Source organism: Hemiscyllium ocellatum, chromosome 26 (assembly GCF_020745735.1).
Source record: "Hemiscyllium ocellatum isolate sHemOce1 chromosome 26, sHemOce1.pat.X.cur, whole genome shotgun sequence".
Taxonomy (NCBI): domain Eukaryota; kingdom Metazoa; phylum Chordata; class Chondrichthyes; order Orectolobiformes; family Hemiscylliidae; genus Hemiscyllium; species Hemiscyllium ocellatum.
This window is the reverse complement of record NC_083426.1, coordinates 5,527,900-5,541,462: the sequence shown is the minus strand read 5'-3', so window position 1 is coordinate 5,541,462 and position 13,563 is coordinate 5,527,900. Positions and strand designations below refer to the sequence as shown.

At 39.7% G+C, this 13,563-nt stretch overlaps 1 protein-coding gene across 2 annotated transcripts in view; it reads right to left on the bottom strand.

Moving 5' to 3' along the window:
* Positions 1–13,563, bottom strand: part of rap1aa (RAP1A, member of RAS oncogene family a) — a 137,685-nt gene that overhangs the window by 55,689 nt on the left and 68,433 nt on the right. For both annotated transcript variants that reach the window (XM_060845298.1, XM_060845299.1), the window contains one exon: positions 2,148–2,233. In XM_060845298.1, the coding sequence (XP_060701281.1) occupies positions 2,148–2,204 (57 nt within the window). In that variant the 5' untranslated portion in view covers positions 2,205–2,233. The remainder of the gene's footprint in view (positions 1–2,147; positions 2,234–13,563) is intronic.

The following is a 13,563-nucleotide window of genomic DNA, read 5'->3' as shown; positions in this document are numbered from 1 at the left end:
ACACTTTCAAGCAAAAAAAGACTGTTGACGCTTAGAAGCTGATACCCGACCAGCTGTTGATGCAAACATTGAAAACTGAACACAACCACCAGCCACTGCATAGATGCTCTCAGCAACCTAATCTACAATAACATTCTAGGTGGAGTGCAAGGGGAAGTGCATGTGGGAGGAGGGAAGTGAGGGTGCCAATAACCAGGGAACCAAAAAACCACCTATAGTATGAAAGCAAGCTATTGAGTCCATACAGACTCTCCAAAGATCATCCCACCCAGTCCAAACTCCTATCATAGCTCCCTAACTCCACATCTCTCCATGGCTAATCCATTTAACCTGCATATCTTTGGGCTGTGGAAGGAAATCAAAAGCAGAGAGGGGAAATGGCAGCCTGTTATTTCAACCAAATGAAAAAACTTATTTGAGGGTAACTATTGAGGTATAGGCCTGAACGCTTAATATAAACAGCAAGCTTTACAGTCATACCTCAAATGCAGTTTAAAATTTGTTTTTTTAAATTTAAACAACACATAGCTCATTAACCCAACGAGTAATTACACTTCAGAATTAGCCAACTCACATTTATGGAGTATTTTATTAAATTATTCAAAGCACTTTACATTGAATGGATTAAATTTTTGAATTACTCAAAAGGAAATAGCAACAAACAACTGCTATACTAAGATCAACAAACAGCAGTTAGGTAAATGGTCAATCCACTCTGCTTTGCTTGAAACCAATTACCAGGGCATCGAGACAACTCCTTTTCCAATAAGATTCATCCCAAGAGAAAAAAAAAATTATATAAAACTTCTACAAGGCTCCTGATGCAAACTCCTAACTGCTCATATACAAGAAGAACGTCAAAATTCAAGTTAGCCGCAATAGCTCTTTGAAGCCACTTGCTATGTAAGAATATTGCCTTATGAACGCATTGTTCCAGTTAAGGCATATTAAAAGACATTGACAGTAGTTACAAAACTAGTTAAATCAGTATATTGGTCAAGATTGACAGAGCAGAAATTTGATTTGGGACTTGGTACAAGCAAGTGATATCGGATTAGCTACCAACATTTAAAAATCAACCTGCTTGAATACATTATGACATCTCTGGAGAAGGTGCATTTGAAGCTGGGCCTCACCTGCCCTTCTAGTCACTAATTAACTGCAGTGGAGCAGAATTATGTTTTTATATAATTAGCAGCCAAAACAATGCCACTATCTAAGACCAATTGTGGTGTAACCATTCCTCTGAACCATAGGCCTAGATTCAAATCCTAGCTGCTCCAAAGTTGTCAGAACACAATCTGAAAGACAGATTTGAAAAACTAATTTTCATATTTAAGAGATGCTATATAAATTGCACTTAATGTCAAAATAGCACAAGACTCTTCATTGAAGCGTTAAAATTTGTCAAGTGGTTTACTAGGAATGGTCAAAGCCTTAGTCGAACACATGAGGGTAAAAATGGTGGGCATTCTAGAAACCACATCCAGCAAAGTTCAAAGTTGGTGTCCCAATTTCAGCTAGTTATACAGATGAAGAGGACAGCATTTGAAACAATAACTAAACAAAAATTGCTGGAAAAACTCAGGTCTGAGGAGAGGGAAAAAAAAAGTTAATGTTGAGTCTAGTATGACACTCAACTTTGCTGAAAAAAAAGGAGCCAGTCCTGAAGGGTTACACCCAAAATGTCAACTTCACCTCCTGATGCTGCCTGGCTTGCTGTTCTTTCAGCTACTGCTGGTCTACCTTGGATTTCAGCATCTGCAGTTTTTTGTCTCTAAAAGAGGAGCCAATGTCAGTCAGCGAGCACATGGTAAATGGCACTTTATTCAAAATACAGGCAGCAGAATTTTGAAGTCTTAAGATGTTGAGAAAGTGAAAAGTGAGAGTTAACAAAAATCATGGGATGACAGTTTCAGCAGAGCAGACAACGGAAAAGACAAGATATTATGTTGAACTGTGTGATCTTAGGTGATGGAGAAGGCAGAGGTACCACTCAGGACCTTGGATCACAACCACTGATTTGAAGTTGGTGAATAAAACCCAGTTACAGCTTTCCCAAATCTTCCACTTATATGGGCTGGAGTAAGGTGCAACCGAAAAATGGAAGAACTGGACTACTGCAATGTTTTTAAATTGGTGCTTACCAGTGCAGACTTCCCCACACCTCCTGAACCAAGGACGACCAATTTGTATTCGCGCATCCTGTGACGTTCTTGAATGGCGTCACTATCTGCAAGTGAAAAAAGTACAGCCTATTTAGAAACAAAAACGATGCAATTTATAAAAATATTTCACTTGTGGAAATCATCCATCCTTGCTAACCTTAAAAATTGTATATGCAACCTCAGATTTATTTTAATTTCTAGTTAACCCCTTAAGAGTCATTTCTTTTAAAAACAAAAAAACATCTGCTCACTAATTTCAATACACAATCAAAAATTACATTTCACATCTTTTTCTTAAAGAATTGCCTACAGAGACAATGCAGCTTTCTACCAGAAGTTCTGTCTTCATATGGGAGAGATTACAGATACTGCTACAGTGTCTAGCAGAACAGCACGCTAGATAAAATGGAGGCCATTGCAACAAACTACCAAGACATCAATAGATGAGACACTGGAGTGATGACAGGCTACTTCTGAACAAATCAGAACATCGATGTCACTTTCTAGATTGCTGAATCAGCCATGCTCATACCACATTTAATATGCAACACTGCTGCAAAATGACTAGCCATCTTTAATAGAAGACTGTTTGCGAAGTTAACTCTGCAGTGCATTTTACTGGAATGAAAATCAGGTCAGTGTGAAAATTAAGTTGAAGAATTAACCCAAAATAGTTAAATCTCTCTGCGAAAACAAAACAGGATAACACCTACAAGACAAATATTTCATACCCTACAACCAGATGATATTTGTACCCAATGTCAAATCACAACAGCTCACGTTAATTTTCATGCTTAAATTCTACATCCCAACTGGGAATTATGGTCAGTAAAAAGAATGGAAAGACAATTGTTCACAGACCTCTCAGAGCAGCATTTTGTGCATTACATGCTATACTGGAGCAACTCTCAGTAGAACCTACTTCCTGGCACCTGACAGCACACTGATCATATGCTGTTTAAAAACCTTTCCTAACCTAATCTGACGGAGTTCACATCAATAGCTGATACCAGAGTATAAAAACAAAAGTGCTCTTCACAGTTGCTTAGAAGAATAAATCCTCCCCATTAAAAGGCTTTAAATTAAGTCTTGAGTCCACACACATTGGTGGCAACAGAGAAATACTTAATCCAACACACTAGAAGGAAGATTTAGAAAAATGTGCTGTGAAAGGAGGGAGGCAGAACCTAACAACAGCAACTTTCAAAGAGAACAGTACAAATATAAGGAAATATTTGCAGGGTTTGAAAGAAAAAGAGAACTGTGTCTACTTAGATACCTCTTTCAAAAAGTGCCAAATGGCCTCTTTCCCAGCTCTAATGTCACGTAGTATTCAACCAGTCAACTCAAACATTACCTACTACCAATGATTGATTAGCAATCCTTAGTGGTGCACTACAGAAAATACTCGAGAAAGCTCTAGCTGGAAGAAAAAACATTATACAAGCTTTGTCAAATGTTAATCTTCAAAAATGGGAATGGCAAAGACATCAGACATACCCATTTTACTACAGTAAAATTCTAATGAAACACCAAGGGGATGTTTAAATCAGTAAAAGTGAGAATGTGTCGCTCTGTTACAGAAAGCAATTAAAAGTAGGTCATTTCTCAAACATGTCCTATTTTATAAATGGAGGCTTCACCATACTAAAATTTACTGTCTCGATAGTCATCAGCACTCAGTATCAACTTGTTTGTGAGACAAATCATTTTGCAAAGTTCAGAGGTGAAACTTAACCCCCAGGAAAGATCCTTGAAAATAGCAAACCATTGCCAGTGAAGTAGATACTCATGCTACAATAATATGTCCAACATTAGACATTGCTGGCAAAACTTTGCATTGGAATCCCTTTGTGTTGCTATTGCTATGAGAATCTTTAAATCGGAAACCACATATGTAAACAGATGCTCTCAAATAGATCTACTTGCATTCCAGATGGTGTAAATATCTGGTTCTTGGTATTCTGCACATTAAGTAACGATTTTTTTTATTTCAACAAATGACATTTCATAGAATTTATTTTCACATGCTCAAAATCATACCTCATGGAACAAATAAAATTTGGTGTCAACCCATATGTGCTGCACCACAGGTTTTCCAGTAGCAATCTTCAGACAGCATGGCAATTAAACACCTCTGCTTATACAAATTCTTCACAATTAGAATTTCAAATGCAAATGAGCCATTAGTTTTAGGTTGGCTAAACAGATGAACATTGAAATTGGAGGCAAGTCCAAGTCAAAAGACTCTGTAAAACTTCCTTCAATTCTAGTGAATCTTGAGGAGACCTGATCTCATTAAAAAACTTGAATAATGCCTTTACCATTTTATTGCTGTATATCCTTCCACAAATAAAATGTCTTTCCACACCCCTCAGCTTCTTGAAAGTCAATTTGAAAATGGCTTCCTCCCTCCAGCCCAAATCATTAAGGGTGGCACAGTGGTTAGTACTGCTGCCTCATTGCATCAGGGACCCAGGTTCAATTTCAGCTTTGGGTGACTGCGTGGAGTTTGCACATTCTCCCGATGTCTATGTGGGCTCCCTCCGGGTGCTCCAGTTTCCTCTCTCAGTCCAAACTATGTGCAGGTCAGGTGAATTGGCGATACTAAATTGCTCATAGCGTTATGTGCATTAGTCAGGATTAAACATAGGATAGGGGAAAGGGTGTGAATGGGTTACTTTTTGGAGGGTCAGTGTGAACTTGTTGGGCTGAAGAGCCCGTTTCCATACTGTGGGAAATCTAATCATTAACGTCTTCATCTCCACTATATCCATGCGATCTGTATTCCTGAAATCAACACCTACAACCCCTTAGCCTCATGTTTGCTGATACAAGTTGTCTCCATTGCTGACTGACACTTTCAAAAAGCCCACTTTTGAGATTTCCTCCTCTTCCCAACTATAACTGCATCAATGTCCTCATTTTCACCAAGGTTCATGGCCACTTTCACAGCATTCTACATGCCTCTTATATCACTCAATTTGTTTAACTCTATTCTAGTTCTCACCCAAATCTACAGCATGAAAGACCACGCTGGTCAAAGTATGATTGTTCATAGTCCCTCTTCACCTTGCTGGACACGTCCACTGGAGTTAACCATGCTTGAATCACTTCTTTTGACCCATATTTGTACTGACTTCACTTGGTTTGTTTTGGTTTTCAGGTTAGTTGGACTACAGCATTTTGGTCAAGAGAAGGATTGGGTGCAGCAAAGCTGCTTTTTTTTGGGGGGGGGGGGGGGGCGGGGGGGTGATGTGTAAGAGGCAAGCTAGGGGACAGCCAAGTCTGTAAAATTAGGAGACATCTAGACTGGATAGGATGGTCCTATTATTCTTTGTTGAGGGATTCATAACCAGGAATTATTATTTTAGCCTAAGTAGTTTGAGAGAATTTGAGGAATAAATCTTTTTACCCAAAGGGCAGTAGGTTTATAGAACTCAAGTGATAGAGATGTATACAAAACATTTCAGACATACTTGGATACACACTTGAAGTGCCAAAAACTAGAAGACTAAGGTGATAAACCAGAAGTGAAATTAGGCTGGATAGTTCATTTAGTACAGACAATAGGATGTATGTTCTGGGCTATAAAACTTCTGACAGTGGCTCACCAATATAGTGATTTCATCTAAATCCCTAAAAAGAGATTTTTGGTTTGCTACAAAATATTTGCAGAAGTGTATATGTCTTTTTTCCCTAAAAACGTGAATACAGTGGCAGCACAATAGCAAATCGCAATGGAATGCCCTGCGAAGTCTTGCATGAAAGCAGCATTATACAGTTTTCCCAATTGGGGCAATTGCTAGTCCTTTCTGGAATCTGCAACAAAATTAATTTGCTATTTAAACTTCTGCTTCACAAGTATATAAACATGCAATAACAAAAACAATCTAGTTTAGGTCTGATATTTAAAAAATTCAACCAAATCAGTATTTGGTTTCTAGGGCAGTGCATTTGCACATCAAATCTGGAGCCAAATATTAACCAGCAATTTCAGTTATTTTTAAATAAGTTACAATTTAAGATCAGAAAATCCAAGGGGGAGAAAAGGATCTTTCGTATATTTTGTTGATTTACTGCTAAGCATGCAGCTCAAATCTGAAAGTAGGCGGTGGACCAGGTGATAATTGCACACGTCATAATAAATCAGGGAACATGAAGTCAAATAAAAAAGCAAATGCAATGTCACAGAAATAAATACTAACTGCAAATCCTGGTTGTACTGCTTCAACAGAAAATTGCAAATATTGCCAATTAGTTGGAGTAGATTGTGAATTTTATGTTGAAAGGTCACCAAATGGATGAGAATAGGGGGAGGTAAAGCGAGGAAGAATCACAGATTAAATTTGTAATAGATGGTCTTCAAATCCACAGCTCGTGGAAACATTTTAAAGATGTCGAAACTGGTTAAGCTTTCACTGCAGCATTTGGATTCTATCCTGTTCTGCAATGCAGTGCAGAGGGGAATTGCAATAACAGAATACTTCGTTCCGCTTCTGGCCATTTCCTCCCATACTGCAGACAATTTTTTTGTCCCCAAAAAAATGCCTTTTTATGGAAGTGCATCTCCTGACTCAACTTCAAGCAGCTAAGAATCCTCCACAGGGAGTAAGCAAAAATTTGTGTTCGAAAGCCACTGGAAAAACAATTCAGCTGATGTAGTTAGGAGTAAACACTGAATTGCGTGTTTACATTTTACAAGCTGAATCTTGGCTAACCCGATGAACAGATCTGCTCAAAGGCAGAATGACATTACTCACCAATTATCTTTTGTAGAACTGCCTCTGAGCAAAATCTTCCTTTCCATGTAAGGAAAATACAAAAACTGATGAAACCAGGATGGTGAGTAGTAAAGAATACAATTACTTTGCCATGTTGAGGATCACACAAGTTTAAACTAATCAGCTAATCAAGATGCAGAGGGCATATTTTGACCACTCAGATGCACTTCAGACCTTTTAAGTCACCCAATCTGTTCATATTTCTTTTGTCCATTAGAAATTCCTATGGCTGCATTTCAAGCAGAAGCTTGGAAAAATGGAGATAGTAAGCAAAAGAAATAGAAGATGAGGAGATCAGAGAAAGTGTGCACAGGAGAAACAGAAGAAATAAGCAGGAAAAATGGGAGGGGCTGGAGGACAAAGGAAAGTGCCTCTATTGAGGGGAGGGAAGATGAGGTGACGAGAGATGCAAGTAGCTCCGTCCCTTCCCATTTGGATCTGGGTCTTTGAGGGGGAAGGGCAGTGATCAGTTCTACCTACTACTTCCTCCAGACACAGTAGCTTTAACTTTTCCTTCCTGGTTAAGTTTTACACGTCTGATAGGAGACTCTGATCACTATCACATTACATGTGGGAAAGGCATTTCTTTTTCACAAAAACTACCAGCTACTCTTAAAATGAGAAGGCACATGAAGCAGGGTTGCATTGACCACCGAAAATTCCAACAACGTTTTACTGCAGTGGAATAAAACTATGAATGGCTCATGTGTGGCATAACGGTTTTACCTTGAATCAGGGAAAACTGAAATAATGGTGCGCACAAAATTTAATTGAACTAAACTGGATTATTCAGGCCAAAAGGGGATGACCAAAGCCAACAAGCAAAATGCACACAAGGACAACAGTAGGGCACTCATCCTTTCAAACCTACAACTCATCTGATTTTTATCTCTACATTCCTGCATACCTCAATCTTGGACATGGCCACATTGAGAAGATACAGCATGCTTTGTTATGTCAGAAATGGAGCTTGATTAAGGCTTTCTAGATGCTGCTGACGGAATTACTCAGGCACAAAAACCCTCCCTCCCGAGAGGATATTAGCTGGCATTTTATTCTGAGCCACTTAAAGACTAACTATTACTACATAAAATTTTGCAATGGAGTGAGAGACTGGAATTTAATTGAAATGGCATACTGCATTTGAATCCACTTAGCTTTGGAGGACATTACACATTTAAACAAAATACTGAATTCTGGATAATTGCACAAATTCTAAAATGGTTCTAGTGACAATGTTTTTTGCTACCATATTGCATACAAGTTTCATTGGAATCTACCACATTTTCAAACAATGCCAGTAGTAATTGTAGGCAAGAATGCCACCTTTCACCTCAGATGCTTTCCAACATGTTGATGGTAATTTTAAAATGACTACAATTCATGTGTTTAAGATTTGCATTAAGTGATGCCCATTATTTTTAAGTTGTTCTCAGTACATTTGAAATTCTTAAATTGCAGGATGCAAACCTACACACTACAACACATTCTTTAAAACCCCATTTAAGTTACAATTAAGGCAAAAAAAATCATAATTCAAGCAGCAAAATATTGCAAGTGCTTGAAGGAAGTGTAATTGAGCAGCAGTTTTCATATAGGAATGGTCAAATATAATCTGATCTGCAATGCTACACTTAATTTTAAAAATCACTTTGAATTATAGCACACATCCATGACCATTGAGGTGGCACTTCAGGCCCAAAAAGGAGGGGGACATTACCACCAGACTCTACAAATGTGAAGTAACAAACTTTGACAGCAGTGGGATTCAAAAACGGCACAGTGGGCGGCACGGTGGCACAGTGGTTAGCACTGCTGCCTCACAGCGCCAGAGACCTGGGTTCAATTCCCGACTCAGGCGACTGACTGTGTGGAGTTTGCACGTTCTCCCCGTGTCTGCGTGGGTTTCCTCCGGGTGCTCCGGTTTCCCCCCACAGTCCAAAGATGTGCGGGTCAGGTGAATTGGCCATGCTAAATTGCCCGTAGTGTTAGGTAAGGGGTAATGTAGGGGTATGGGTGGGTTTCGCTTCGGCGGGTCGGTGTGGACTTGTTGGGCCGAAGGGCCTGTTTCCACACTGAGTCTAATCTAAGTCTAATCTAATCTAAAAACGTAGTTCAAACCAGAATCCAGTGCCTTAGACTACTTGGTTCATTGCATGGCACTATAAAGCAGCTGATCAAATTCAATGCTAAGTAATGCTGACATCCAGAGATGCGATGTTAGGTGTGAAAAGGAAGGTGCAGGGTTGGAGGATTTGAGCTATAGGGAAAGGCTGAACAGGCTAGGCTGTTTTCCCTAGAACGTTGGAGGCTGGGGGGTGACCTGATAGAGGTTTACAAAGTAATGAGGGGCATGGATAGGGTATTTAGGCAAAGTGTTTTCCCTGGGGTCAGGGAGTCCAGAACAAGGCGGCATACATTTAGGGCGAGGGGGGAAAAGATTTAAAAAGAGACCGGAGGAGCAACCTTTTCACACAGAGGGTGGCATTTGTATGGAATGAGCTGCCAGAGGAAGTGGTGGAGGCTGGTACAATTGCAACATACCCATCCAAATGCCTCAAATATGATTAGGAAGGGTTTTGAGGGACATGGGCTCAGTGCTGACAGGTGGGACTAGATTGGGTTGGGATATCTGGTTGGCATGGATGAGTTGGACCGAAGGGTCTGTTTCCATGCTGTACATCTCTATAACTCTATGATGATCAAGTATATACAGAGCAATGAGCTCACTTTGACCAGAACAGTTCAATAGTTATGCCAGTGAACTGAAACATCAGCCCTAATAAAACCTGATGACATGCTTCCTTAGACTTCTACAACTATTTCAAACTATCCAACATCCCCTACCAGCTGTTAGATCGACAAAGTTAGATTTTAAAACATTCCAATGGAGTTGACGCAAAAGGTGAAGCCTATCAACATGCTATATTTGGGATTGAGAATGAATCTGACAAAGATTGACACCAAAAGTTTACCACACAAGGTCCAGGGGTTAAATTAGCTAAATGAATTCTCCATCCATTCAAGAGGGAACGGTAGTCAAGTCATTTTCTGTTGCCAAATGTGACAAGTGTCACCAGAGTCCACATTAGGGACTCCATTAGTACAAATTCTTGTCAATTACTTGGATGAAGGCTCATCATATATGGTTACTACATTTGCTAATTTCAGAGAGCAAGGTAGTCTGCATACAGCTATGACACATCTTCAGTACTGTGTACAATTTTGGTTTCTACAATTAAGAACGAACAAAATGAGTCAGCAACTTAAAAGGTTTACTCAACTGATTCTAGAATGCGGTGAGAGGCACCTTATAGAAGGAAAAAGTTGGACCAATATAAATTGAGTTGAGAAGAATTGGAGATGACGTTGTTGAAAATGAGCTTAAATGGGACTTTACAAGTTGGGTGAAAAGGACTTTTCCTCATAAGAAACATCAAAACCAGCTGACAAGATTAAAAATAAAATGGATGACCCATTAAGTGGAAGAGGAGGAAAAATGTTCTTAGGTTTTTTTAGGACACTCCACTGCAGTGAAGGCAGGGCCAAATGAATACTTTTAAAGCAGGAAGTAAATAGATCATTGGCTAACATGGGAAGCAAAAATAAAAATTAGATTAGGTCAAAATGCAGAGTGCAGCCACAGTCTAACCAGCCATTACCTTCCTGCATGGTTCAGCAGGAAAGGGGCCAAGTGGCCTACAAAAAGAAAATTGAGACAGTACATATTCCTGGATTGCAATTTGTGCCATTTAGGTATGTAAAAATGGCATAAGTTGTTAGTCTCATCATTTCTGGCAATGAGTAGAGAATGTTTACTTGTTTTCCCATATATCACAAAATGCAGCTTCTAAAATAAACTTCAAAAAAGCAAGCAGACAAAAATAGCTGCTGTGTTTTAACAAGCTTCGCTACATACATGAAAGCTTAATGCAAGGTCTCTGCAGTTGGGAGGAGTTATTCACACTGCAAGAACATTAGGCAACATGGTATAGCATCCCTCAATGACGAGTACAAGATATTTAAGTCACAATACACATGGATGCTCCTGAAATGCTTTGCTATACTTATTTTCAAGTTGTACAGTACTGTTATATTTTCAACATTTAGCTCTTTAAAAAGAGCCATTATAGTATATACAGATCATAAGTGACCCAATACAATTGCACAACACATCCTCAGGTTATGCAAACTAATTTGCATTATATTACACTCCAAATGACTGACACCATCTTGCATACTTCATGCTCATGAAGTTACTGCTCACCAATGCACAGACATTATCCAGAACTAAGCAGCTAAAAACATTTAACACACTCTCAATCTAGGTCAATTAATGTACTTTTAAGCTGTCTTCAGTGGAACACCACAAGGTGGTCAAGTTTAGCCAAGAAGAATTCAGAGATGGAGGAAAGGGAATGGTAAAATGCATCCACCCACATAGGAAAAGCATCACTATAAATTATAATTCAGAAAATGGAATCTCAAATTTTTAAGCTCAAAGACTGCACGGTTTTAAAATATTGGAGTGAAATCAATTTTTGTATGATTTACTTAAAACAATCTGCAACATTCCTAGAGCTCCAGGAAACCAGGTGTAGGATAGGAAAAGACTGAAGAGAGTAGTAAAATGGAGTAGCACAGGTGGTGCTCGGCTTCGAATGTAAGATGCCTATAAAGTTGTGCTTGCCCTTGTCAAAATGACACCAGGGTACGGAGTGTGATGCTGGAACAACAGCGGCGGCAGTGGAGGAGGATCGACGTTTTGGGTATATGCCCTTCAGATGACAACAGCAAGTTCCTGATTTCATTTGCTCATTACTGCAGGTAGTACACAACAGCAAACTTCAAAGCAGATTCCTGAAGTTAGAAGGCAGAGTTACAAGACTGTTCACCCTTGAACTCAACTCTCTGGATAAATGGGAGATTTTTAGAACTGCAGCTTTGTAAAGAAAATTAGCTGCATAGCATTTACACCCAAAGGCTCTGCACAAACACAATAGATGAATACCAAAAAGAAAAAAGGAATGATAGAATACCTAAGAGCACAACAGCAACTTACACCTGCTCTACAGAGATTGGTTACACAAGCAGCTGTACCTTAAAATCAGAGCCAGAGATTAAAATGGACCAATGGTCTTTATGAGAACAGAACATTAGTACAATACATGCCCTTCGGTCCTCGATGTTGCACCAACCTGAAGCCTATCAAACCTACACTATTCCAGTCTCGTCCAAATACCTATCCAATGACCATTTAAATCCCGGTAAAGTTGGTGAGTCTACTACTGTTGCAGACTGTGTTTCACGCCCTTACTACCAAGTAACTACCTCTGACATCTGTCCTACATCTATCACTCCTCAATTTAAAGCTATGCCCCCCCGTGCTAGCCATCAGAGGAAAAAGGTTCTCACTGTCCAACCTATCTAACCCTCCGATTTTGTACCAATTAAGTCACCCCTCAAACTTCTAATGAAAACAGCCTCCAGTCCATTGGCCTTTGCTCATAAGACCTTCCCTCCATGCGAGGCAACATCCTAGTAAGTCTCCTCTGAACCCTTTCCAAAGCTTCCACATCCTTCCAATAATGTGGTGATCAGAACAGTATGCAATACTCCAAGTGCGGCCACACCAGAATTTGTACAACTGCAACAGGACCTCCGTTCCAAAACTCAATCTCTTCCAAAAAAAATTAAACACACTGTATGCCACCTTAACCTATCAATCTGGATGGCAACTTTCAAGGATCTATATACATTGAGACAGATCTCTGTTCATCTATACTACCAAGAAACTTACCATTAGCCCAGTGCTCTGCATTCCTGTTACTTCTTCCAAAATTAATCACCTCACTTTTCCATATTAATCTCCAGTTGCCACCTCTCAGCCCAGCTCTGCAGCTCATCTATGGTCCTTCTAACCTACATCCTTCGTCACTATGCACAACTCCACCGACCTGTGTCATCTGCAAGTTTACTAACCCATTCTATGTCACTTTTCACAAATGACCTGGATGAGGGCAAACAGCAGTGGTCCCAAAACAGATCCTTGCAGTATACCACTAGTAACTGAACTCCAGGATGAATATGACCCCATCAACCACCACCCTGTCTTCTGACAGATAGCTGAGTTCTGATCCAAACCGCTAAATCACCCACATGCCTCCGTATTTTGTACAATAGTCTACCATGGGGAACCTTCTCAAATGACTTACTGGAATCCATGTACACCTCATCAACCACTTTACCTGCATCTAACTGTTTGGTCACCTTCTCAAAAAGAGCTCAAGGTTGTGAGGCATGACCTACTTTCCACAAAACCGTGTTGACTATCCAGAATCAATTTACTCCTCTCTAGATGATTATAAATCCTCTGTAATAACCTTTTCCGACACTTTACCACAAATCAAAATAAGACTCACTGCTCTATAATTACCAGGGTTGTCTCTACTCCCCTCCTTGAACAAAGGACCAGCAATATTTGCTATCCTCCAGTCTTCTGTCGTCATTGATCTTTGGCACTATCCCCATAGACAAAGCCAAAGGCTCAGCAATCTCCTCCCCGATTTCCCCAGAGAATCTTAGAATAAATCCCATCCAGCCCAGGGGAG